We start from the raw sequence: 27,177 nt of genomic DNA on the forward strand, positions 1-27,177 counted from the left end.
CTTTTTCAGTTCTCTTTATTTTTTAAAGTTTGCTTCATATTTTACAGGTCTGGAATAAACAAGTTAACAGGTCAAATGTCACAATAAATTTGCCACATGTATAATACAGTTTCTCTGTTTAATACGTAGTACCTAGTTTTTTTCGTTCGTTGTTAAAAAGTCCTCTATTGACTTTAATTGCACTCAGGAGAATGCAGAAGTAAAAAAACATATTGTTTGCCTGAGGCCTCAGGTGAAAAGAAAAGGTTTCATGGCTCAGGGAATCAATCTTTAGTGACTTCAAAACTTCTTACTCCTCATCCAAGCTTCAAACCCACTGCTTGCATGTTACAAATTAAGTATGATCCCAAAGTACTCCAAATCAATTAAACAAAAACCAGGCAAAAGACAAGTACGGAGAAGTTCACTCTTTGACCCTATGTGCTCAACAGATATGTTTGTATATTTGTTTTGAGAGGCTCAGGGGAGAAATATCCACGCTGTTATATAACATATACACATGTATGCATTTATATTGTTTAAAATAATGATGTAATACCATAGCCCCTCAGCAACCCCATGTTAATTCCTTATCTACCAAATTTAGCTTCTGTAGTCTTCTCTTCACCAGCACCAACTGCCTCACTGGGGTGAAATGGTTTATGCCTGCTGGGTTTCCCAGAATCAGACTCAATTTGATTGGAAAACTCTTCTGAGATCATTTAGTCCAACCTATGACCAACATGTTGACTAGATCACAGCACTAAGTGCCACAACCAGACTTTTCTTAAACATCTACAGGAACTCTAGATTCCCTGGGCAGCCCATTCCAATGAAGAATCACTCTTCCTGTGAAGAAATTCCTCCTGATGTCCAACCTAAACCACCCTTGGTGCAGCTTCATGCTGTTTCCTCTTATCTTATTGCTGGCTGTCTAGGAGAAGAAATTGATCCCCACTTGGTTACAAACTCTTTTCAGGGAGTTGGAGAGAGTAAGAAGGTCCACCCTGAGCATCCTCTTCTCCAGGCTGAACATCCCTGGCTCCATCAACTGCCCTTTGTTGGAATTTTTTCCTAGACCCATCACCAGTTTCATTGCTCCATGTCCTCCCTGAACTGGGGAGTCCAGAGCTGCACACAGCAATCGAGGTGCAGCTTCATCAGTGCCAAGAAGAGGGGAAGAATCACTTCCCTGCTCCTTTTTGGCCACAGGCTGGCTCACATTCTGCTGCTGGTGACCACCACCCCCAGGTCCTTTTGTTGGAGCCAATTCCCAGCCACTCATCCCCCATCACTGAATGGGGCTGTTCTGGCCTAAGTGTAGAACCCTTGTCGAACCTCATACTGTTTGTCTTGGCCCATCAGTCCACCCTGAAATCCCTCTGCAGAGCCTTACTGCCCTCCGGCAGAACAACATTCCCGCCCACCGTGCTGTCACCCCAGGATTTGCTAATGGTGGATTCCAGGGACCTCAGGCCAAGCCGGCAGCAATGGTCTGCAGGAGGGCACAGCCTGCCCATGGCAGAAGGGAAAGGGAAAGGGAAAGGGAAAGGGAAAGGGAAAGGGAAAGGGAAAGGGAAAGGGAAAGGGAAAGGGAAAGGGAAAGGGAAAGGGAAAGGGAAAGGGAAAGGGAAAGGGAAAGGGAAAGGGAAAGGGAAAGGGAAAGGGAAAGGGAAAGGAAAGGAAAGGAAAGGAAAGGAAAGGAAAGGAAAGGAAAGGAAAGGAAAGGAAAGGAAAGGAAAGGAAAGGAAAGGAAAGGAAAAAAAAAAAAAAAAAGGAGGCGGCCGGGCAGCAGGACCCGGCGCCCCTCACGGCCGGCGGGGCGTGGCCGCAGTTCCCCTCCGCGTCCGTCACCCGCCCGCCCACGCGGCGCGGAGCCAATGGCCGCTCGAGGCGGCGCTGCGGCGGCCAATCGGCGGCGGCCCCGCGAGCCGCCCGGCAAAATGGCGGCGCTGGCGGTAGGGATGCGGTGCCGCCGCAGCGGCCGCCATGCCCGGTAGCCGGCGGAGAGGGCTGTCCCTCAGGCCCGCCGCCCTGAGGAGGCGCAGCGGCGGCGAGGAGCAGCTCACTGGGCGGCGGGCGGAGCTCCCCGCGGAGGAGGGGGCGGTGGAAAGCGGCGCGGGCCGAGGCCTGCCCGCCGGGGAGGCGGCGTGCTCGCCCCGCGCTGCAGGTACGGCGGGAGCGGCCCCGGGGAGGCCCCGGCCCTGCCCGCTACCCTCTGGAACCGCGGGGGAGGCGCGGCCGAGCCGTGAGGAGGGTTTGGTGCGGTGTAAATCTCCGCTGGCCCTGGGAAAGAGGCTGTTATTGTCAAGAACATGCCCCGGGCGCCGAGCAGGCCAATGGTGCACTGACGTGCGTTAAGAAGAGTGTTGCCAGCAGGTCAAGGCAGGGGTACCTGCCCCTCTGTTCAGCCCCGCTGAGGTCTTTTTTGGAATACTGTGACTGGTTCCGGGCTCCTCAGGATAAGAGAGACATGGGGCTCCTGGAGCAGCTCCATCAGAGAGCTGCAAAGTTGGTTAGTGGTTTGGAGAATGTCTTTCACGAGGAAAGGTTGAGGGATTTGGACCTGCTTAGCCTTGAGAAAACAAAGGGCTCATCATCAACGTGTGTAAATAGCTAAAGGGTGCAAAGAGGATGGACCAGGCTCTGCTCAGTGGTGCCGAGCAGTAGCACAACAAACAGGCAGAAACTCATGCACAGGAAATTCCACCTGAACACGAGGAAGAACATCTTCACTGTGCAGTGACCAAGCACTAGAACGGGTTGCCCAGAGAGATTGTAGAGTTTCCCTCGTTGGAAATATTCCAGAATCCTGTGCCATGTGCTCTGGAATGACCCTGCTTGAGCAGGGAGGTTAGGCAAGGTGACCCACTGTGTTCCCTTCCAACCCGACCTATTCTGTGATTCTCACAGCAAATACTGAAAACTCACCAAGAAGAGGATAAAACCTGGCACTTCAGGGCAAAACGTCTTCTAAGATGTTCCTCCCATAGTATTAGCATCTTTTAAATTACTTCTGCAGGCTTTCACATCTGCAGCATCCTTTCTAAAGGACTGACTAGCTGAGTGACTAGCTGAGTTTCACGTAGGGTGTTTAGTTCACTTCCTGATCAAAGGCAGCTGCAAGCAGGTTTTGAACAGCTAAATTCCTGCTTTTAATAGTCCTAGCCAGAAAAGCCCAGGGAAAGAAATACAGACAAATGTAGGTTATGACCCAGTTTGAGGCCCATTAAAATAGTAATTCAGTTCAGAGTCTGGGTGAAAGACACAAAGCAAGCAAGAATACAAAATATTCTCTTACAGAGGTATACATAATTTTTCTCTTAAAATAAAGTTGAGTCAATATTCTCTCAAGTGTAAGAACTGACATCCTTACAATCAAATGCTGGGTGTAAAAGTGTCAGGCTCATGTAATGTTCTGTTATCTCTGAGGTGATACAACTGGCAAGACTGTATTTAATGTCCAGTTATGAAAAGTATTCCTTTTGTGAGTAAAGGAGTCCTGGTGAGTGTGACTTTTATTCGTGAGGTTCCTAAAGCATCTTCTTTTGCCTTGACCTGTTCTGTGTTCTAAGTGATTTTTTTGCCCTTTATTTGTTGTTTTTTAATAAAGATCCCCTTTATTTTTGCACAGAGCCATGCTTACATAAGACACCAAAGAGGTCTTTGAGTAGGAAATCCCGGATACCTACTTTCAGCTCTCCTATCAATGACGCTGAGACACAGCAAGAAATCTTTTGGGATTCTCATTCACCAATTGCACACAGGCTAGGTAATACCAAAATCCAGTCTTAAGGACACCTATTTAAGGGATGCAGTGGGAGTGTAGTAAAAGTTACAAAAGATTTCTTGGAAATCTTTCTCTTATAATGGTTGATTTTACTTTCGTTAAAAACCCTTAAATTCTTCAATATAGCACTGAATCAAGCTCTGATGTTCACAAGTTTATGTGAATTATTTGAGATGTACTGCCCTTCATAAACTGAATAGATCTCAACATTTTAAGAAGCTTGTTTGTTTTCATAGGCAATGGTAAAACCAAGCAGTCTTCCAGCGGATGTGCAGTGGAAATTTCGGAAATCGTTAATCGCATTGCTCCTCAGGTAATTAATTAATTGTAACTTTCTCAAACAATGCCCTGCATGTGCAGTGATCAGAGAGAACAGTGCTTCAGCCTCAGCCTTGGATTTAGTTACAGCAGTGTCATGGTCAGAGTTGGGCATGGAGAAAATGAGTTTCTAGGACTGGATTGAATTAAAATAGTGAGCATAGCATTGACTGATTGTTATGTGAGTCACAGGTGCTGTAAAAAAGGACACATGAAGAAACTTGCAGCACCTCCATCTTAGAAAGGTTTACTTTCAGAATACTTCCTCTTAGGAATACTGTTTATTTGTCCTTAATTACTCATCTGTTAAAAGGTAGAAGAGTTTCTTCACCTGCTGGATTTACTTGGCAGTTGTATTAAAGCATTTTGAACAGTCTTGACTGACTGCTGATTTACAAAAACAAGACGCAGATGAGAGATATTTTGCAATAATATGAACATAGTAACTTTGCTTCAATACTCTTAAATAATTTTCCTCTTTACCTCAGTATCTCTGCCCTTTCCCTCTTGCTGTGAACCTGTGCGCAGCCCAGAAAATCAAAACAAAAGTGCTGTTGCATTTTAAGTGCAAGAACACATAATTCCTAAAATAGATCTGTAGTATTGCAAAATACGCCTGCTTTTTTGACAGGGCTATTTAAAATATATTTACTGTCTAGCATATTTGTAAGAAATAATTCTAAAATAATTGGAAAAATATTGATAAGGGATGCCACTGCCTACCCTTTAAATAGTTACAGTTCTGTCATAAATAAATTGTAAAAAACCTTACATTTACAGAGAATAAGAGAACCTATTTCAAACTAACCTAGTAGTTAATAAAGTTCAAATTAGTTTTGCTGGCTTACACACAGTAATTTCCTACACACTATTGCTCTGCCCCTCTAAACAATTCATCACAGTATTGTATCTCTTTCATTTCAGAATTCAAATTCAAGCTGAACTTTGAAGCTCTGAAACAATTTCATGTAGTTTCAAATGTCACTTAATTCTGTTTAAAGACTCTTCTTATAAATTAGTTGTGGAAGAAGTCAGATTTTTTTCTGTAAACACACAGAATATAATTTATTTTGAGGTCTCTAATCTGTTTGTGCTGCTGGCCTCTCAGCCAGCTCCTTAGTACTGAGGTGAACTAAATCACAGCTTGTAACATGAATATGTGTAAACCTGAAGTAGACAACTAGATTTGCATGCCAGAGCAGTTATTTTAATTGAAGTGATGCAACTGTCAGTGGACAGTGTTGCAGTAATCTCACTTGTTTTTGCTCTTCTCTGTGGATTTCACCAGGTTTCATCCAGTTTATTTAGTTTAGCAACTTTTAACTCATGTAAGGTGTGTGTCTAGTTCAGTCTTTATCTGAAACCAGATTTCTAAGCATTATAAATCTAATTATCCAGGATGAAAAAGCAGCCTGTAATGAAGGCTCCCTTTTAGGAACGTGGATTGGTGAGGATGCAATTCCCTGTACACCTGTCATAGCGAAAGGGCGAGCCAGGACAAAGTTAAGTTGTACAAGGTGAGTTGGAATTTTTTCTTGCCCATCATAGCAGGGCTTGCATGAGAAAGGCTCTGTAGTCTTTTATGTACAGTGAACCATATATTTGTACATTAGATGATAGAATGCTTTTAACTGTGGGCTTGTTATGTCTTCCTAAAGGGAGTGGATGTTGACTGCATATTGAAGGCAGTGGGATTAATCATTCCTTTGCAGTTGTTAAACCAGGGAATGAACAGCTCATAAGGTCGTGTAGCTGAGCTTGGCTAAACTTTCTCAGTAGCTTTGACTTAATTTCTTTTGTTTTCTTTTTTAATCCAGAGATCTTAAACTAAAAAATCCTGAAGAGGAACTCATGAAATTGGCTAAGGAGTTTGATAAAAATCTAGTAGAATTAGATGCTGTTCAAGAACAAGAGATGCTGGGTCACAACTTCCTCCAGACCACCTCAGAGCCTTCAAGTAATTCTAAAGATGAAGTAAATGTGAAGAACCAGAAATCACTGCTTGGTGAAGGTTCTGGAAGAGATGCTGTTGTGTCCCTGAAGCCAGTTGGACAAAGCACTGGCATCCCTGTGGCAGAACCCTGTCAGTCCAGCAGCCAAAAGTCCGTAGACCTTGAGGCTGAAGTTGCCCTTCATGCTCTTTTTGACTCCTCTACCCAGAAGTGCAGCGGGCAGTTGAGCCCAGGGCTGTCAGATACTTCTTTAAATAATAGTTTTCATAAAGTTAAAAGTACCTTGGAGGAGGAGAACCTTCCTGAGAAAGCTGAAGGCATGCAGCATGGTGATTCAGAGGCATGTCAAAGAGGTACTCTGTTTCCTCTGGGAAGCGTGGAGCAGGCTGGAACAAAACCTGATACTGACACCTTGACAAAGAAAAATCCTCCTTACCTGAAGACACAATTGGTGGCCTCTGCTAAGCGTGCTGGAGTAGTTAATGATGGCTTTGATGACTGGGATACAGATCTTTTGGCAGATGACTCTTTTGTGATGCAGATAACCCAAAATCCGGAATTGATAAGTGCTGAAGAACCACCACAAATTCCTGCAAATACATTTGTGCATAATTTCAGTGATGCTAGCAGAACAAAGCAAAGAGGTAGTGGCAATTCAGTAACTCTTTTGGGAGCTGTAAATAAATCTAACAGTTTGCAATATTCACCTTTGAAACATTCCAATAAAAACTCACAGAGTGTTGTAAAATCCCTGTCTTTACAAAAGCCATGTGAAACAGAAAACTCAAAGACAGAGACCAAGGCCTTGCATGGCAAATGTGATGTTAAGACGGATAAAATTAAATCTGTTTGGAAGAGTAACCAAAATAGTGATTTGAACCATATTCCTGTTTCAGTGCAATCTGAAATGAAGAATGGGAATGAATCCACTAAGCCTAAAAGTGATGCTCTTCCTCTCTTTCCTTCAAGATCTAATCCTCATAGACAACCAGCAGGAAAACCTGGGAATAACACTCATACTGTTTCCTGTCAGTCATCCGGTGTTTCTACCAACATGAAACCTACTGATCTAACCAAAGTGGTCAGCCAAGCTAATACAGGTCACTCAAATCAAGTTGAAATACCAAAGAAATATCCTCTGTCATTTGATGACTGGAATGAACCAAAATTCTCTGATGAGGTGTTGGGTATGTTTTGTGGATCTGATAGCCTTTGGGATGCCAACTGTGAGGATGATGAGTTGTTATATCAGGTGTGTGATGATGTAGAAAAGCAAACTCAGAGCCAGAACGTTAAACAAGGAAATGAAAAAACTAAAACTTTTCCAGGAGCCAGTGTTAATTCCAGATCAAATGCTGATAACAGCTTCCCAGCATCTAAGCAAGGACTGCCTGATCTCCTCTTGGCACAAAAAACAAATGCCAAACAGGAGGCTCTGTCACTAAATGATTCCTGTAGGAATTTGTCAAAGACAGTGGCCACAACAGGTCATGTGGTGAACTGTGAGAACATCTCAAATCCTCAGACCGTGATCTCGGGTCCTGCTGTGGAGTGTAAAAACACGCTGCCTAAAAGCACTCACCAAGATGCCTCTGAAGATCCTGCAAGGACTGTTTCAGGGAAATGGTACAGGTCAAATTCTGTGCCAGCAGGAGAGGCAGGTCCTGAAGTAGGTCCTGTCAGTGGAGTGAATATTTTTAGTAGAAAGATTCCAAGTAGCAGCTCTGGCAACAAAACTTCACTGGTACCTCCCAAGTTTAAGTTCCGAAAGGTTAACAGTTCTCAGGGTGGTCTTTGTGTAGGGTCTGAAAACCCAGGGAATCTTTCTGGCATTGGAATTACTCTGCAGGGTTTGGAAGGATGCAAGAATCAGGTGAATGTGACTTTGCACAGCAAGCTTGACAATAAGAAATCACCTTTCAAGAGGCACCTCTCCGAGTCTTTTGCACAGCCCACATCAGGTATTTGTCTTTACTGTATCACTGGTAGACTGTTACTGTTTCCTTTCTGTAGCCACTATGGCAGAGAAATTTGTACTGTGTTGCAACTTAACATAGGCTTTACTATCCATCCATTCATTTAAGGTGTTAGCAGATGTTCTAAGGAGAAATCTGGAGGTTATTTTCTTAAAAATAAAACTGTCCGGATGCATATCTTGAGTTCCTGTAGTTCAGGACACCTGCTTCCACTCCACTTCTCTTAAACACCTCATACCCTCTCTCCATAGACACTCAGGTTCCCTAGGATCAAGTGTAGGCTGATGCAGAACTCAGCATGTTATTTACTTAATCTGTCACTTAAAAATACTGTTATTTTGATGCACAGTAAAACCCTAGTTAGTGATGGGACAGGGGAAGAAGACACCAGGTGATACAGAGTGCTGGTTTCTTTGTATTAATGCACACCTGGAATTTGGAACCTCAAATCACTGGACACTTCTCAGAGCTCAGCCTGTATTGTTGTTTGTTCTGGGGCTGAAATTGCCAGTGAAATATTCTTGTGTTATAAACACTAAGATGCCTTTTCATCCAAAGGAGAGGTCAGTTAGTTCTTTATTGCCAGGCAACCATCAGTATTATTCCATGCTCAGTGTTACTTCCTGGGGAAAAGTAGAACCAGTCAAGTGCCAGCCAGTCTTATTTTTACTTGATCTCACAGCTTGGCAAAGTTTTAATCAACAGTCATTCTGGTAAAACATGCCTTTAAGAGTCTCCTGTATTAACCTCCCTTTTCAAGAAGCATTGTTGCAAAAGCAACAAAACAATTAATTATTGAAGAATAAGTATTTTATCTGTTTTTCTTTCCCCAGCAGAGAAGCATGTCAATGGAAAGTAGCAATTTTGTATTATAAGGGGAGAGATAATTAGTTATTCTGTGGAATGTTCTAGAGAGTAAAGGAACAAAATAAAATAGATTTTCTTTCCAGATAAACCATAACTTTCTTCATCTTAAATTTTGAGGGAAAGGACATTAAGCAAAAAATGGATATTAAGTGGTCCTTTCAAAAATTACTATTTAATTTTTCATGGACACTTTAATGAGAAGCAAATATACCCCTTTTTCTATTTATTCAGTTTGAATACTTACTAAAAATACATTAATTGGAAATTGGTGTATAAACATGGTAAAATTATTGATATGTGCAGGGTGAGTTCCTGTTGGTTCCAGTGAGGTCAGGATTTTATAGTATGGGAATTTATAGTCCTGTAACACACCATATAAAATGCTATGCTTAGCTATCATGTTCTTGTCTCCTTTGCCAATTTTTATTGCTACTTTTGACCTTTTTTCAACCTCTCTTGTTTTATTTGTGTGACACCTGTGCTGTATCTGACCCCTGTGTCTGTACCCTCCCCATGTCCATATCTCTGCCCAGCTCACTAAATTGTAGAGCCCTTTTCACTCCTGATTGCCTTAATTTTCCTACCCCATCTCCTTTGTTGCCTCCTGATTGTCACAAGGTTCACCTGAAGGGCACCCAAGGAAAATCTCCTGGAAGCAGACGTGCACAACCCAGGGTTTTCATTGGGGAGGGTAATAATCAGTAGCACTACAAAGGTCATGCATCTTGCCCCCTTCTCCTGCCTTGGGGACAGGATGGATGAGCTATTTTTAACTTGGGTGCCAGGTATGTCACAACAGAGTGCTCCTGCCATAGATCTTCCACCACTGAAAATGGCTCAGTTAAAATACATATTGAACAAACCTGAAGCTCCTAATGCATGTTTTTTGTTTTTTGTTTTTTATTTATTTACAGTATCTGCTGTAGAACAAAAAAACAGAAAATGTTCTCAAGAGGAGATTGAAAGAAAAAAACAAGAAGCTCTTGCACGAAGAAAATCCAGAACACAGGCATTCTTTAAAGATGCTTGAACTTGGAGTGTATTTTTTTCTGTGGAGTAAGGGAAATACTGTAATGCTAGAAACACTTCTTAAACTGTGTTTAACTTGTGATGGCAAGCTTTTACTGTTCTCCAATATAAAAAGATCTAGACCTGAACCATAACTAATACTCTGGAGGCACTTAATTTTAATTAAAACAATCAGTTAGGAATGTGTAGTCCCAAACTACATTCAGCTAGATGGAGACTCTGTTGAGTTGAAATGATGAAAATCATGGAAGTATTGGTATACATGCATAATGAAGGTGTCATTGCAAGTATTACTGCAAGTATTGTAATCTGTAAGACTCTCAAGTACACACAGACTGAGAAATATCAATGTTTGCTCTCAGGTAGAAGAAAGTATTAAAATTTTGGGTTAAATAAAGTACAGTCTAGGAAACATCCAGCATCAGAAAACTAATGGAAATTAACAGATTCTGGAAAGTGTGCTTGGTTTGTCTTTATTACCTGAGGTAAGAATTGTACATAGAGAAGGAAAAATTTAATATAAGAGTTTCATTATGCAAAAAAAGTGTCCTGCAGAGGACATCTTAAATTCTTTTAAGTTCCTTTCAGGAAGAGCTGGAAATACCCTAAGGAGATTGGGCCACCAAGCTAATTAGAAAAGGTAGCTTATGCCATTTTACCAAACCATGAGCAATACATAACACACCAGGTGAAATCTCAACAGTTATGCATCAGTTTAGCCTTATGGATTGTACATATTTTCACACTAAAGGCTGTTAAATTATAAAAATGCTGTGTCACATCAGCTTAACAGGCTGAAAGAATTTTTGCTCTGATAGATTGGTGTAGAGCTCAGACTGCAAAAACTGCCTCTGGGTAAGCTGCAAGATATTTTTCAACTGAGAAATGCTTATATGTAAACATGTGACACTGTGAAAAATTACTGTAATTTTTCTTTGTAAATAAATGACTTGGAAATGTTCCTCCAAAGGTTGGAGGAAGCTTTTGATGTCTGTAGTAATGACGTTTTTGTAACTCTTGAAAATGTAAGTATTGTATGTTTGTAAGTCATCATTAAACTTTTTTTCAATTTTTTTCTAGTCTGGTTTTAAAAATACTGTACTACAGAAACTGGTAAAAGGGAATGAAATGGGCATTCCATGTAGAATTTACCTGGAGTCCTCACTTGTAATTTCCCTAATTACTCAATACCTCAATTTTCTACCCATAGTGGTGACAAAAGTGCTTCCTTTGATCTATTTAAACTAAGAATCCTTGATGGACAAACTGTTTCAACACACAACCAGCTGCAAGTGCAGTGCTGAAATACTTAACTGGAGCCTTTTTTGCTTGTATTAACCCCCTCTGGGTCAGTGGCAGTTGATTAATGCCACCAGAGACCAGGCAGGTACCCAGTAAAGTGTTAGTCTGTGGCTGCAGCTCCCTGCCCTGATACTGTTGTGTATTTTATGATGATTAAGTCTGGATTAGTTAACTGATCTGAATGAAAATTAACCCAGAAAAACATTTTCAGCTTTTCAAAGTTCATCCTAATAATGCCCTCAACAGCTAACATCCCATGAAACAGCAAGGTTTTGTTGTATTGTCAAGCCTCTGCTGGCAGTTTTCAGTTAAAAAGACAGAAGATTGGCATGTCCATATGACAAATAAGTTTAAACCCCAAACAGCAGCTATTGAAGAAATTTGATTTATCCAGAGAATGTAACTTGCTCTGTGTATGTTTAGATCCTCCTACACCACCACAATCAGGTAACGTTCCAAATGCCAAGAAAAAGACAATGAGAAAAGGCTATTACTATCAGTATTAAATAATGAGAGTTATAAAACTGGCTTTTAAGGTACTGATGCATGGGACTGGTAAATATTACTGAGAAAGATAAAATAGAGGCTTTTGCTAGAACAGTGTTCAGCTTACCAATCCTTCCCTCCCCAGTATGTTTCCCTAGATACAGTTCTGTAAAGAAATCAGGGTAATTTTTGTTTTCAGGGGTGATTTTCTTAATTACGAATTTGAGAAGATGAAAGGAAGGAGCTGTTGTAGATGTTGAGGTGGTTTTTTTGTTTCGTGGGGGTTTTTTAGGAAGGTTTCATTCTGTGATGTGAAAGGACTAGCTTTTAATCAGGTTTGAGAATGGGGTAAATAGTAGATAAATAATCTGGGCTAAGCACATTACAGGTCCCCAAGCTCAGCGTGGAAATGACACACCCTGAATGCTGTCACTGTGTCCTTGGGCCGGTTTAAACCCAGCTAACTGCTGATTTTCTCAGCATCCACAACAGGAAGGCCCTGGAGCTGCCCACCTGAAAAGCCACCACTTCTCTGTCCTTGAATACAGTGCCCAGAATATCCTGCCATACCCTTTATCATGAGCATCAGTGCTGGAAAATAAGAGTTCAGTGTATGACAAGGGGAATGCTCTTTTCATGAGGGATGTGGAAAGAACCCCTTGCAAACCTTCCAATGCCATGAAGGCACAAACTCCATTTTAACCATTACTGTCACTTCTTACTCAAGTACTTCCTGTGTGCTGCTTATTTAAACCATATTTAAAGAATCTGCTGATCAGTGTGACACATGCCAATTTTGATAAGCAAATCCAATCCATTGCCCTCTGCTTTGAGCTAATCATGACAGAGAGATTTTGTTAGTTTCTTTTTCATACTTTTCATAGGCACCTATTTTTAGCATTTCTTAGACTTCAAAAGCCTGTGATTTGGTTTTTGTTTAACATTTCTTTCCAGATAGAATTCACAACATCTTAGGAACGTGGTTTTCTTACTTGGTGAGACAAACTGCCAAGGATTTTTGGTCACTGTCCTCAAATGCCCTGCTGTACCATCTCTCAGTTATCAAACTGAATAGAATTACTTCTTTTTGTCACTTGACTTGCTTCCTTTCCTCACCACTGAGAAAGAAAATTGAGCAGCAGCCTCATCACCCCACAGATTTCACAGGCTGTTCTGATCAATTCTTAGTGGCCCATTTTCCTCTCAATAATTTGCCCAATTATTGAAAGGAAAATCAGAAAACCCTGCTATCCCTCAATCATGGAGCCTTTTGACTGCTTGTAATAGACAACAGATCTTCATTAGGAAAGTATCTACATAATTTTAATTAATTAATACATATGTACGTTTAAGAAGTTTAGTATTTCAATAGCTGACATTTCACTGTGAAGCCACATCTTCCTCCAGGCAAGAAAGTCCTATACAAATAGTAACAACAGTCTTAAATACATTCTAAATTAAATTATGACTGTCAGGTTTCATTATAAATTAATTTATGACTGTTTGCTTAAGCGCTCATCTTCTTTTCATTCAGAGCACACCGATTTTTTATGTCAGTAGAGCAATCAGGGAGCTTAAATGTAATGTAAATGGAATTCCTGTATGTCCTCATATCTAAGTATAATTTTTATTCCACAGATATTGACGGATTTCACAATGAGTGATGTTGCTTGCTTAAATCCAAGTATTATCTTTCTCAAGTAAAACCTGTAGTGGATTATTTTTTGTTTTGTTTCTTTTAGGAAAGGCAGATACAATCAGGGTGAGGATCCATTCACCATTGTTTTCCATATCTGTATCTAAAATTCTACACAGACATACATTCACACCCTTCCTCTTCATGCTAGGGAGGGATCACATTTTATGGCATTTGAGAAATTTAGTAATACCGGGGTTTTATTGTGTTAGTTGTATCAGATTTTCAGAGAGGCCAGCACCCAGCAGCTCTTCAAATTTTGGCCTATGAGGCACAATTAATCTTGGGGCTGCAGTTCAAGGAAAAGCAATGTAATCTTATACTATGTGTACCACTTATTACATCTAGACCTTTATACCCAGAGGAATAACATAGATGAATTCATTGATTTTATCTTCTTAAGCCTAAAAAAGAGCTACAATTTTTCAGGAGAGAATAGCTGGAAGCAACAGATAGTGACCTAAATAGTAGAATTCCTAAGATAAAATAGAAGAAAATGAACACAAATGCTTCATTGTTTGAGAGCTGTATTGTCTGCAACACACTCCAGTGAATCCAGTGTTTGTGGAAGAGGCCAAGGCAGATAGAATCTGTGGAGCTAAAAAATGACAGCCTGAGTAAGGAGCCATCAGAGATGAAACTGGGAAGACTCTGGCAATTGTGCTGTAAATCATAACTGCAGTATTTGTTCACAGCTCTGGTTTCTACGTGTACTGCTGGGTTTGTCAGAATAGTCAGAAAAGTCCTGCCTCATAAAACACTTAAGGATATCTAATGTACAGTTCTTATGGAGCTAAATATAAATTTCAGTGACAGTTGTCTGGGTATAATGTCAGTATGGAGCTGGCAGACCATTAAGGGCCTGATCCTGCTCTTGTAGTGAATTCCTTAAAGCAGTGGAGGTAAGAGGGGGGACTCAGGTGAATAAAGAATCAAATCAAGCCAGTGCATTTCATTATCACCAGTAGTTCTTGTCTTTAGCACTAGCATTTATCAAAAATATTATTGATTATGCACATTTTCAAAGTTTTTTGGGGAAAAGATTGCATTTACACACACCTTCTGAAGACCACAGTTTAGCTTTCACCTCAACGTGGTTAAGAGAGGTGAACCCTAAAGGATTTACAGATTTCTGTTTAAATGAAGGTTGTCTGCTCACTGCAGCTTGTACTCACTAAAAAGGAAAAACTTGATTTAAGTTTTAACCCTGGGAAATCGGGGCCTGTGTAGACATGGGAATGAAGCTTTGCATACACTGCCACACTCCATGAACAGAAGAGATCTAAATAAAATATATTCTAACTGATCAGGGCAAGTTGGGTTTGGGGGTATTATTCCTTTCTGAAGCCTCAGGCTGAGCATACATCAGGCACATTTTGCAGAATCGTGGCTCTGGGGTCAAGAGTCAAAGGATATTTAAGCACCTGAGGAAGTCACTCATGGAGCACTGGTGGTTCAGAGTGCAATGATAAAGAGCTTGATGAACAGTTGGATTTGAATATCCCAGAAGACTTTTAGCTGCACCTTTGGGTGTTAGGGGCCTACAGAAAGCTGACTTGTGACAGCAAAAAGAAAAAAAAAAATGGACATAAGGAAGGATAGAAAAATGGGTTCTCCAAGGCTTGAGTAAGAGTTTGGAAATAGTAAATGAAGTGTTAACATTTCTGTCATGGTTTTACCACAGGCAGCAGCCAGGCCCCAGGCTCACTCACTGCCCCACCAGCAGGGCTGGGGACAGAATCACAAAAGTAAAAGCTGGGCTGAGATGAAGACAGTTTAACAGGGAAAGCAAAACAAAACGAGGAATTAATTCACTACTTCCCATGGGCAGGCAGGTGTTCAGCCATCTCCAGGAGAGCTGACCCCCTTTATGCCTAACAGGTATTTGTGAAGACAAATGTCATCACTCCAAGTGCTCCACTGCTTCCTCCTTCTTCCCTCCACTTTATACACTGAGCATGATGTGATATTGTCCAGAATGTCCCTTTGGTCACTTTGGGTCACCTGTCCTGGCTGTGTCCCCTCACAACCCCTCATGCACCCCTGATTTCCTCTCCAGCATGGCAGTGCAAGAAGCAGAAAAGACCTTGAGGTTGTGCAAGTCCTGCTCAGCATAAACAAAATTATCTCTGTGTTACCAGCCCTGTGTTCAGCACAAACCCAAAACACAGCCCTCACCCCAGCCACTGTGAAGAAAGTTAACTCCCCCAGCCAAAACCAGCACAAATTCCTTCACCAGTAATGACTTGCAAAAGATAATTTGTAGAAGAAGTTATCTCTCATGTTCTACAGCAAAATCCTCAAATATGCTTAGAAAGTCACAAATTTGAATTCCTGACTTCTTGGTTGCTTCTTACAGCCTGTAGTGTACCTGGATAGGGACAGATGTTTTGTAAACTCCAATGCTGTGGAAAAAGACATTAACTGCAACAGCTATTCCTGTATCAAACTTGGTGTTAGCAATGAATAAAAGACCCTGGATTTTATTCTATTTTCTATTCTTGCTGAAATTGCAGCAGGCTGACTTGTACTTGTGACTTTAATGCCAACCACATATCAGAAGTGATAGTCAAACCAACAAAGACCTCAATTTCCAACATACAATGTCAAAAGATTTCAAGTTTTTACCTCCTTTTTTTGCAATGCCAGACTGCCAACCAATAGTAAAAAAGGAGAAGAGAACTGTGTTTGTTTATGGGCTCGGAATGAAGCTTCACAGGTTTTCTGTAGAATTTTCTCTCTAGGCTCTTCACAGAAGCCTGCTATCTATATCTCATATGGACTATTTTGAAGCTCCTTAGGGCTCCTTTCTTCTCTTTCCCTTCTGTAACTGCAATGCCCAAATGTCTGATGTGATGTGCTGTGTAGTTCCAACAAGGAATCTTGTCCTATTAAGGCTTCCACAACAACCAGACTCCTGCTCCTTTATGGGAGACTGGAGCAATCTACTATTTCAAATTTACATTTCTTTTTTAGTAAGATCTGCACCTCAGAGATTTTGTGTTCCAAAAGTCATCCACTGCTGACATTTCAGGATCCCAGGTTTGATGTGCTAAATCTGTGCAGCCTGTAATCTCTGGATGTGGAGGGGAGGAATAGTTGGACTGCTTCTAAAGGATGTGTGTGGAGTCAGAATTTTAAGTTCATATATGCTATACAAAAATCTGCAGACCTGAATTTTTTTAAAGGCTGCATTTTAAAATGAAAAATTTGTGGAAATCAAAACAAACTTTGATTATACCCCCACATGAGTATTGAATCTTCATAGTGCAACACATTAAAAAGGCAAATGGCAGTTCTGTAATAGATAACCGGACAGATAAGAAGAAAATTTGGAGGACAGCCTGTGGAAAAACTTATGGAGGTGAATGGAAAGAAATTTGATGGTGACTTAAGATAATGTTGATCAGCATAGTCCAGGTAAAGACAGACCCTTTTTTCATTTTCTTAGAAAGTCTGAGGCACCAGCAAATCTACATAAAACATCTTTCAGGTATAAAACTGTCAAACAAGTATACATTTGGGAAATGAAAATACTCAGGCATTCATGAAAGGGAGAGAGGGATTCTTAGAAGACAAATATTTGTCATCTGAGCAATTTGTCTGTGTTCCAGAAAAAACACGAGGAGTTTTGTGAGCACTGAAAGCAATTGAGCCTGATTTCCTACAGACTAGTTAATGGAGTTTCTGAAAAATATGAGTTCAAACGGAACCTTTTATGGTTGGGTTCCATATCATGAGAATCCAAAATGGATTCTCTAATAAGAATGATTGCCTGCATGAGTTCTTTGGCAGATTCAAGGATTTTTTGAGACTTTCCCCTCCATCATCTCCCTCAGTTACATCCAACTTTTGAAAAATACTATTATTTTTTACGCTCTAAAGAGCTGACTTTTTTCTCACCCAGTCTACCCGGTGGAATTTCTCCACCCTTTTTATTTCATGGCAGTGTTGTGCCCATGATGGCCTGACCACATATAAGAAATGGTTGCTTCTACCCTTCAGAGCTGATTTTTATTATTCACGGGGAGTCTTTGAATTAATTAATAATTAATTAGGTGTTAGAGATGAGGGAAGATGGGAGAGGGCCTGGGTCTTTCATTCCTTTCATTCTCACTCTGAGAAGTTCCCTGTGTGCCCATTTTCCCCACATTGTTGTCATGTCTCCAGCTGCCATAACTGCTGATAGAAGCCAGGATGTTTGGTAGTAACAGCTGAAAGCACCACTCCTGCCCTATTTTTTATATGTATGCATATTTTAATTAGATTTCTATACAAGAATATTTATTCTTGAATTAAAATTGAGAAGTAAATCTATTTTAAAATGAAGGTAGCTTCAATATTTACTGCAAATTAATGACAGCTTTGGACAGGAATTTAATTACACTGAGCCAGCATACCATATACATTGTTGGGAGGTACCATGGGACTTATTTTAAAGTGTAATTTTAAGTATGTGTTTTAGACTGCTCCTCAACAGGAGCTTAAATCAAAATATTTCCACTGATGGAAACATAATTCAATAAAATGGCTGATGCCATTCCCTGACTGAACAATTTCTAGAAGAAAATGTAGATAAGTTAGCACAACACCCTGAGGTAGATGAGAAGCTGGATGTGTCCTGGGATGTAAGTGCTTAAAAACACAGACACACATGAAATGGGCTATGCCAAAACACAAAGGGATTTTTTTTACCACCTAATTATCCTGTGTGGATAACTTTTTAGTGGACATTCTTTGTAGGCCTTCACTTAAATAAAAATAGCTCTATTTAATATTGCTGGGGCACCATTCTATCGTAAGGTTATGCCAGGCATATGCTGGAGGATGCTTCTACTTTATAGACAGGCAGGTTGTCTCCTGACTGCTCCAAAGTCATCTAAAGCAAGATTTACATCCACCCAGTGCTGTGAACAGCTCCACAGGAGCTCTAACCAGCCGTGAGTAAACAAGGTCCATAACCAAAAATGCTGAGCAGCACCTCAGCTAGTGTAAATTGTCACAGCTCCTCCGTGGAGCTGGGGATGTTTTACACAACCAGAAGATTTGTGCACAGAAAGTCGACCTCTGATAGATAAAATGTCTCCTTTTACAACAGAAACATGCAAACTTGCTTTTGAGCTCAGGGGTAAAACTCGAGATTTCTCACTCCAGCCCCACAGGTGTGCTACAGCTTTTGCTGGCCAAAACAGGTGCTTGCAATGGCCCACTTGGTGACAGAGATGCCCTTTTAATTTCTTTTTTTTTTTTTTTTTTTTTTTTTTTCCTAAGGCATGGGAAATTTACTTGCAGCTGGATAACTGACACAGCACTTGGTGACCCACAAAGATTTTCAGTGGATAACCCACCCAGATTTTCAGTGGATAACCCACACAGCACTGATAACACACACGGATTTTCAATGGATAACCCACACAGCACTGATAACCCAACCAGATTTTCAATAGATAACTCATACAGCACTGCTAACTCACCCAGATTTCCAGTATTCCCAGCTAAACAGAGTACTGCATGGCCATCCAGCGCTGTGCTGAGAGGGTCATGAGGCTTGATTAGCCCTGGCTGGCCCAGAGGCTGGAAATTTGCAGTAATTACCTTCACAGAATCACTGAACAGTCTGAGTTTAAAGGGACCCACAAGGACCATCAAGTCCTGCTCTTAAATGAATGGCCCATACAGGGATCAAACCCACAACCTTGGCATTATTAACAACAGTGCTCTGACCAGCTGAGCTAATCCTGGGCTCTTGAACTGAACCATGCAAATCATGTAAATGTATTCAAATCAATTTTGTGATGGAGAGGGCAGGCCCAGGCCTGACTGCCCAGGGACAACCAGCTGGTCCTGCTGTCAGCACACAGACAGGTGTGGGAGAGGAGGAGACAAGGTTTTGTGCCACAGGGAAGGGGTGGTGGTCACCTTCAGATTTTCTAGACTGCAGAGAAACATTGAACTCTGAGTCAGAAGTCAAAGCTGGCTCAGAACTGAAGTGTTCCCAGGGGAAAACCTTTCCAATCACAGTGTAAAAAAATGGTTCAGCATAATACAGATTGCAGGACAAGGAAGATGGAGAACAGAGGTCATGCAGAGTCTCAAAGCTTTTAATTTAATCTGACTTCCTGTACTTGGAGGAGTTTTAATTATCATGAAGGTTGTGGCATGTGGGTCTGGAGATTGAATTATGGATTCTTCCATTCATTTTCCTGTAACTCCTCACTTAAAAACCTTCAGCTCTAGACTTTGTCCAAACTGTATCATGGTCCTGACACAAAAGGAGAGTCATTTGCAGAACATGGAATATATTGGTCTAAAGCTCATAATATCCAGGGTAGCCCTGTATGACCTGGAAAAGGACTCACTTGTCTGCAGCACATCTGGACTCTTGAGTCAAAACCTACAGAGCCTCTTGCTCATGACCCTAAAGAATTAGATATTTTTGCATCAGACCATGTGGCATCTTCCTGTATCAGAGGGAATATTTCTGATATCTCACTCAATGGTCCACACACTGCAGTATTTTGTTATTTCTGCCATAGGGAGTTCAGCTGTTGTACTCCTCCAGCACTCCTTTTAGGTTGGTGGGGGAAACTTTGCAAAATAAAATAAAAACCTCTCCAAATAAACCCATCCTGCCCTGTAAAACTGAGTTAACCTCATTCTAACTCCTACATAACCTTAGTTGGAACAACTCACCCAGTAAAAATTCTGTGTAGCAATGCTTTCCAAGTCACAACAACTATTTGGGTGTAGCAAGAAGTCCTGTCCTAACTTCTAATGAAAACTTTCAAAAGAGTAGCCAGTGTGTTTCAATGCAAGATAAGAGCAGCTGTAGAACTTTCAGGTTTTCTCTGGGCATCAAGGTATTCATAATTTGATTTTTTTTTTCCCCACTACATGAGAAATGCAATTGCTTCATTTCTCAGTATAGTGACTATTCTACATTCCTAGCAATATATTACAGCACACTGAGGGCTGTTCATGTATTTCTAGCATGAGTATCAATATGTTTACCACCTCCAGGTAATGTGGGGAACAGTGACTTCACTGAGGCTCTGCTTGGGCATGAGAGGAGATTACCGTAACAGCCCCTGGCCAGCATTACAACTTTTGTCTCCCAGTGCATTAAAGCCTCTGCTTGACTGAAAGGCACAGTTCAAAGCTGAGAGATGAGTTTTAATGAAAGATTTCAGGAAGCAAAAGAAGAAATTGCTCAGGGATGACAACAAAAAAATCCTTCCTTCTCCATGAAGCAAAACAGCAGAAAGCACAGAAAGGAAAAAGGGGACAGAGGAAGTTTGTAAAAGGAGTGGGAAAAACACTTGGATAAATTTAGTGGAAGATAAGTGGCAGTAGAATCTCGAGCAGTAGATTTCACAGTTTTTTAATGGCTTGCATATCTTACAGCAGTAGAAGAGCAAGGAAGGAGCTAGTCAGTGGAGACAAGGCACTATTGGCAAGCAGCATTTTAGATGGAAGGAGAGGAAATGTGTGAGATTTGGACATCATCCATCAAGAACAGAGATGACTATAAAATTTATAGTTTTTGTTGATGAAAAAAAATCATGATTTTCACCATGATAGAGAAGACAATCAATGGCAGAAAGGGCAGGAAGATAAGAGAAAAGATGGCCCAGGAGACAACTCAGGAAACTGCAAGTGTAACAGGGCTGATAGAGGAGATGAGGATGTCAAAATCAGGAATAAGTGATAAATAACTAACCTTAGGAAGTCAAGCCATTATGTAAGTGACAGCAGGATGTACAGAAGCAAATGACTGTGAAAGTGCAGATGCACAGAGAATAATTTTCATAGAAAGGCAAATGCATCAAGGACTCTGACATGGGCACCTCTGTGAGGCAATGGGGAGAGCAAGTGGCAAAGAGAGACACAAAAAAAAATAAAAAAGGAGCTGTCAGTGAAGATTCATTGATAAATGAAATTGTCAAATTGAATTTACAAATGACAATTCAAAGCAAATAGAAGTGAGAGCAGATTACAGAATCCAGATGTTAGGATGGAAGGATCAGTAAAAAAGGGACAAAGATTGCCTTGGGATGAAGCCAAGTGCAGAACCTGGAGAAGTGTAGATTCTTTTACCAGGGACTGAGAAGCTTCTTAGTAATGGCAAGAATCAACAGCTTCTGAGAAAGTGGAGGCACACATGAGGAAATCAGTGGGTTGTTAGAAAAATGGACTGAATTAAATTAAAGGAATTTAATTTTTTCAAGAGCAAGAGCATCCTTGAAGGTAGAGTTGTTAATAAAACAGAGGAGTTAAAAATGCTCAAGAACTGAAGAAACAAGAGATAACAGGAGATAGAGAACTTGCACTGGGCCTCAGAGATATTATATCAAGTATAAAGAGAAGGAAGGGCACTGGGATTTGAGGAAGACAATGCAAGAGAAAGCTGGAGGTCTTATCTTATTTCCTCTCTTCTTTAAAAAAAAGGACCATTTCCTGGCAGAGGGAGGACAAAGGTTAACAGAAAACACCATTTTATTAGTCATGAGCAAAGAGAGGATTTGAATCTCTCAGCTCAGTCTGAACATCTGTATGAGAGGCAGTTCAGTATCTGGAAGAAGTCCTGACCCTATTAAAGTCAATGACAAAACTCTTGTTGCCATCAACAGAGCCAAATTCTCACCTTGTGTCCGTGGCCATCCCATTGAGAATTCCAACATGAATGCCAATTAGTGCCACTTTCAAGGATGACATTTGTGACACAGATGTGTGCTCCACTGGAAGATGAGCTAAGATTAGCAAATTGAGTTTGCACTAACAATTTATTGAGGCAAACGGATACACACGCATAGAGAAAGCTGAGATTTTGAATTCGTCTGAAGAGCACTAAAAATGGCACCATGATTGAGCTAAAGACAGATAAATAAATAAAAGATACTACTATCTCAGCCTGTGTGTGGCAGCTCTAAATTAATAAATTAGGAAGGTAAAAGGCATGCATAAAATAATGTTTAATTTTAAAAAATGGGGGAACCACTTTAAAGAGTAAATTTCTTTTTTTTTTTTTTTTTTTTTACTAAATTAATATGAAAAAGAAATTACCTGAGGATAGGGCATTACTGCTGAGAGGCTTTCAGATGCTCAACTTACATGACAGCCACTATTAGCACATTTAGATCAATAGTTTAACACTAGTTTGAATGTTAAACAATCATTTTGATTTTGCAAAATGTCCATCTGAGTGTGATACTTAATAATGTGCTGATCTGAGATGTGTGCAGGCTGGATACCACAGTGCTCAAAGCAGTTACTTTTTTTAATGTGTGTGTTGATGTAAATTCTACATGTCTTTATCAAACCCCATGTAGTCGCTGTAGGATTTAATACACAATATCAGTTCAATCTCCTGATAACAGAGAACACTTCCCACTTTATAATTCTTTGCAAAACACCAGTTTTACAGGTGACTCTGTTGAATCAGACCTGTGGCTTCCAACACTACTATCCCATTTATGAGTGTAAATTTGGGCTAATCTGGTATAGACAGACACATCCTTCTGGTTTGCCCATGTTTTACATAGATCAGAATCTCTCCTAATGTGTCTGATTGCAGTTCTCCACTCTGCTCTATTATTCTCATATAAACATTTAATCCACTCTGTTTAGACCAGTATAATTATTGCCTAAATGCAAGAGAAAACCACAATAATACACAAACTACAGTAATACATGTTGGGTCGCAAGTAAGCCACATTTTATCCACTAAGAAATTCCTGCTTCCAGGCAGATCTATACCTCCTTCTAATGCAGGATCTGAATAAATATGTGATCCTATCAGGAGGTCACCACATTGCTGATCAAATGCACATTTCCAGACACTGGCATGGCCTCTGAGCAGCTGATGGTACACTCAGAGGAGACTGAGGCTGTTGTGGCAGAAGGGTTCCAAATCCATGCACTGGCAAGTCTGCATGTGGAAACTTGCACATTACCTGCTTGCACTGCACCCAGCCCTATGAAATGTGCCAAATCTTTTCATGCTACACACACCAAATTCAACAATAGCTTTGAAAGAGAGAAAGAAAGACATAGATCAGGGTTGAACTGTTCCCATTATGTGTGATAAAAATGAAAGTTAGGATAAATCGTACGGCGTGAACTCACTGCTCTCCTGCACTATGTGGAATAAGATTTGCTCTTCCTTTAACATGTGGGACTGTTGGATGAACAATCCCAATTGAAACAAGGAGAGCAATCAGGATTTTTCAGCCTGTGTCCCACTGCCAGATTGGCTCTGCTTTTGCTCAGCATGCAGCTCTCCCCTGATTTCATCCACAGCCTTGTGCAGAGATCACAGGTGTCGTAGTTTGAGTGGTTTTGGGTTAGTTAGTTAGTTAGTTTGTTTTTGAAGGGTATAAAGTTAGCTTTATTAGCACACACTAAAGGAAGAATGAGAACTAAAATAAAACCCACAAACAGGTAAAATACAACAGCCTGGTTTGATGTCACACTAATGCCAAAGAGAAAGGCACAACCCCAACGTGCTGCACTCGACCTACTGGTACCTGAAATCAGGCTGTCAATGACCATCCCAACAGTGCAGGAAGGAAGCTGAGAAAATAAAGAAGTTTTCATCTTGCAGCTGAGGACTAGACTGGTTTTCCCTACAGAGACACTGACTTGTCCATTTCAGAAGAGAGGTGGGGGTGCAGGGTGTTGTGCTCTGTGTGTGTCGAGTGAGGAGAAGACAGGTTTAATTAATCTTAAATGCCTTAGCAATTCAAGAATTGTAGCCCTGGATCAGTTCCTCTACTAACATGATTAGCAAATATTGACTTTTGAGTACAATAATAATGTGTCATCTGAAACCCTTGATAAGTAACTTAAGTACTTCCTTAGCTTGCATCTTATTAAATTAGGTGAGGTACAGCTGAGACACATAACGCAAAGCCATTGAAATGAGAAATCCGACCTAAAGATTTTAGCATTGATTAAGGAAAGTCAAAAGTTAGAATAAAGATGAAACTCTGTGATCTCAGTTTGTTTCTGTGAGTACAGATTGCCTCACTCTGGGATTTATGCTGATGCCAGTGAGGAATGCAGAATTCGTTTCAGTATTTACTAACATGGATATGTTTTCTTTGGAGTTCTTAAGCGTGGAGTGAAGTAAGGTTTTTTTTTCCGTTTTTGCAGTGCTGTAATTGTCATAGTTATAACAAGTGTAAACATTTGCTCTTTGTGACTCCTTGGCATGCAATCCATCACTTGATTATGTATGATGACCATATAATGTCAGTTTTACGGGAGGTTAACTGGCAGAAGTTTTAAGCTTTTGAAGTTAATATAAGAGAGAGAAAGAAAGGCGTCACACTCGTGTGCCTGTGAATACAGTACGTATAACATACTCAAATCTGTTCATAAGGTTTAGTTTAAAAATATGTACGGCAGCTCAACCAAGAACGGAGCTAAAAGATGTGATACTCCTCAGATGCAACCTGACAAATCTTACTTTATTGATTAGTTTTCAAAAGCAGCGCAGTGAGAGCACTACACTTACAATAGACTTTGGAATGGGGGGGGGTGGGGAGAAAAAAAGCTCCAAATGTCATCAAAGCAAATGGTCTGTGAATGTTGCTTCAAAGCTAGTCATTAGTTGCCAGGGTGTTTTGCCACAAAGCTTGTAAAGAGGTTTTCCTGGAGGGGAAGGTATGACAAAATGCATTTCTTGGCAAGATGACTTCTGCTTAAATAGCAGGACACATTAATTCTTGCTTGATACATAAAATTAATTAGAGGATTAACATCTTTTATGAAATTTTGCCAGAGATTTTTCCCTTTTTACTGGGAATAGACCCCAGGCCTTTTCTGTACTCTAATGAAATTGCAAATTGACTTGTGTTCAAATGATGCTTGACTAAAATGAATAATTAAAAATGTATTGCTAACAATGAGATGGGTCAGCTGATCTTTTCAAGGATTAATTAGTTTCAAGAACCATCCTTCATATGTAACATAGCAAAAGCCAATGCCAGCCCACCTTTTATTCATGCAGTAGCTCCTCTTGAAGTCAATGGACCCATTCTACTCCCAATTATCCGAGGTTTTTTTTCCAGATTCAATCTGTTTAGAGTGGGTTTTCCTCTGCAACAATTCAGAGAGGAGTTACGCCTGAAGGAGTTGAGCTGTTGTGCTATCTACAATTCAAAGAGCCCAACTCCTCTCTATTAGGACCTGATCCAAAACCAAGCTGAACTGACAGGGAGTCTCCTGTTTGTCTTCATTAAGCTTTGCCTGAAGATGAACAGTGTGACATCAGTGTAAGAGCTCCACGACTGTGAAAGGAATAGTGTTTAAATTTTCTTCTATAGATGAACAAGTGGATAAATGAAGAAAAGCAAAGACTAAAGGGAATAAGGAAGCCTGTGTGTGATGGTGTCCATGCTTTTCCATGAAATATGAATAAGAAGGTTCAGGAACTAGGAAAAATGACTCAACATAAATTTTTCTGAAGCAGGTTCAGGAATTTAGTTCTCTGATTTTTTTTTCAGGAGTTTAAAGCGATTAATCTTCAGAAGAATCCAAGAGCAGTTACTTTAGTTCCCGTTTTAACATGTGCCTTGAAAAATCCCATTGAATACCTCTCTTTGAAAGTAAGCCCCCATTAAAAACAGTGACTTACATACTGTGGCATCTAACTCTGGTGGATGCCACACAGAGAAATATTTGGAGGTTAAGAGAAGAAAGCTGGAAAAAACTGCTCTGCTACAGTGATTCTCTCCCATTTGGTCCTTGAGTTAGTTCATTTGGGGTTGATGCTGGTATTTGTGCACAGTGCTGCCCTATGCCATATAGAAATTTTCTCAGGTACTCTGAAAACTTAACCTTTAGCTTCATGTAAAGTGAGATTTACAGAGGCATAAAGGTGCAAAGGGAGCTCGTGATTAGATTCGAGGACCCAACTGGTAACTTGCTGCTGAAAATCTCTTTCATTGATCTTTCACTTTGAAAATATGAAATGTCTGAGTGACTTCCCTCAGTGTGTGCAAATAAGCATGTTTCACTTTTTAAATTCCTTAATCGCCTTGTGTGTTTGTAAAGGGTCCCTTTCTGCACTGAGAGTTTTAAAAGAGGAAATCCAACATTTAATTTCGGTGTTTTCTCAAAACACCTAAATCTCAAACCGCTTATTTCTGCTTGCATTTTTCCTGAGTCCCTGCCTCCAATGGATTTTTCAGATGTGCTTTATGTTGTGTTATGATGTTTCTAATTTGGGTGATGAAAGGTTAAAAGATACGCCTGTATGAAATTACTCAGTGGCTCTTGTGAACTAACATCAGACCTTATTGAGTATGATCACTCTGTCATTTGCTTTGGCTACAGCAAAGCTTTCAGATACAGTAGAACTAAGTTGGGATCCCCAGAGCCCTACTACAGAATTTGAAGTGGGGTAAAAGACATAGTTTCCTTGCCTGAGACCTGCTGGCCATGTGTATAGAGACGATGCTCTGGAAAATGTTGTTTTTTCTTTGGCTGCCCTTTAGTCAGATCTTCTCACTGCTGGCATTGTGCAGAGTCAGCTTAAAAGGTGTATTTAGCATTGAGGGATTTGGTAAATACTGCTTTATTGTGCTTCATACTCCCTACAGGGCATTCTGAAGAGATGAATAATAAGTGTGAACAGGAAGAGCAAGTTTCCAGTCCTGTCAAATTAATTCGAGCAGTGCAGGATGAAGCGAGGTTTGCCGTTAGGTAGGTTCAAAGGGAACCAGTCAGGCATGCACAAAAATGTTACCCCACTTCTATTATCACTGTTTTCTTTTG

At 40.5% G+C, this 27,177-nt stretch overlaps 1 protein-coding gene across 2 annotated transcripts; it reads left to right on the forward strand.

The window, feature by feature from the left end:
* The first annotated feature begins 1,912 nt into the window (after positions 1–1,912).
* Positions 1,913–10,985, forward strand: ETAA1 (ETAA1 activator of ATR kinase). 2 transcript variants are annotated; one of them, XM_066316484.1, is made up of 7 exons: positions 1,913–2,149; positions 3,614–3,751; positions 4,006–4,082; positions 5,486–5,604; positions 5,905–7,708; positions 7,889–8,000; positions 9,797–10,985. In XM_066316484.1, exons 1-7 carry the CDS (start codon positions 1,969–1,971, stop codon positions 9,910–9,912), a joined length of 2,547 nt encoding a protein of 848 aa, XP_066172581.1. In that variant the 5' UTR covers positions 1,913–1,968; the 3' UTR covers positions 9,913–10,985. The 2 variants fall into 2 exon arrangements, with proteins under 2 accessions (XP_066172581.1, XP_066172580.1); XM_066316483.1 differs by having other exon boundaries at positions 1,914–2,149; positions 5,905–8,000.
* Positions 10,986–27,177: the final 16,192 nt, after the last annotated feature.

The sequence above is a fragment of the Sylvia atricapilla genome, chromosome 3 (assembly GCF_009819655.1).
Source record: "Sylvia atricapilla isolate bSylAtr1 chromosome 3, bSylAtr1.pri, whole genome shotgun sequence".
In the NCBI taxonomy this organism is placed as follows: domain Eukaryota; kingdom Metazoa; phylum Chordata; class Aves; order Passeriformes; family Sylviidae; genus Sylvia; species Sylvia atricapilla.

Bases quoted from the DNA above. Each gene is read 5' to 3' on its own strand.
- ETAA1 (XM_066316483.1), top strand. From the start codon at position 1,969: ATGCCCGGTAGCCGGCGGAGAGGGCTGTCCCTCAGGCCCGCCGCCCTG. The intron at 4,083-5,485 runs GTAATTAATTAA...CTAATTATCCAG, and splicing joins TTAATCGCATTGCTCCTCAG to GATGAAAAAGCAGCCTGTAA. The intron at 5,605-5,904 runs GTGAGTTGGAAT...TTTTTAATCCAG, and splicing joins ACAAAGTTAAGTTGTACAAG to AGATCTTAAACTAAAAAATC.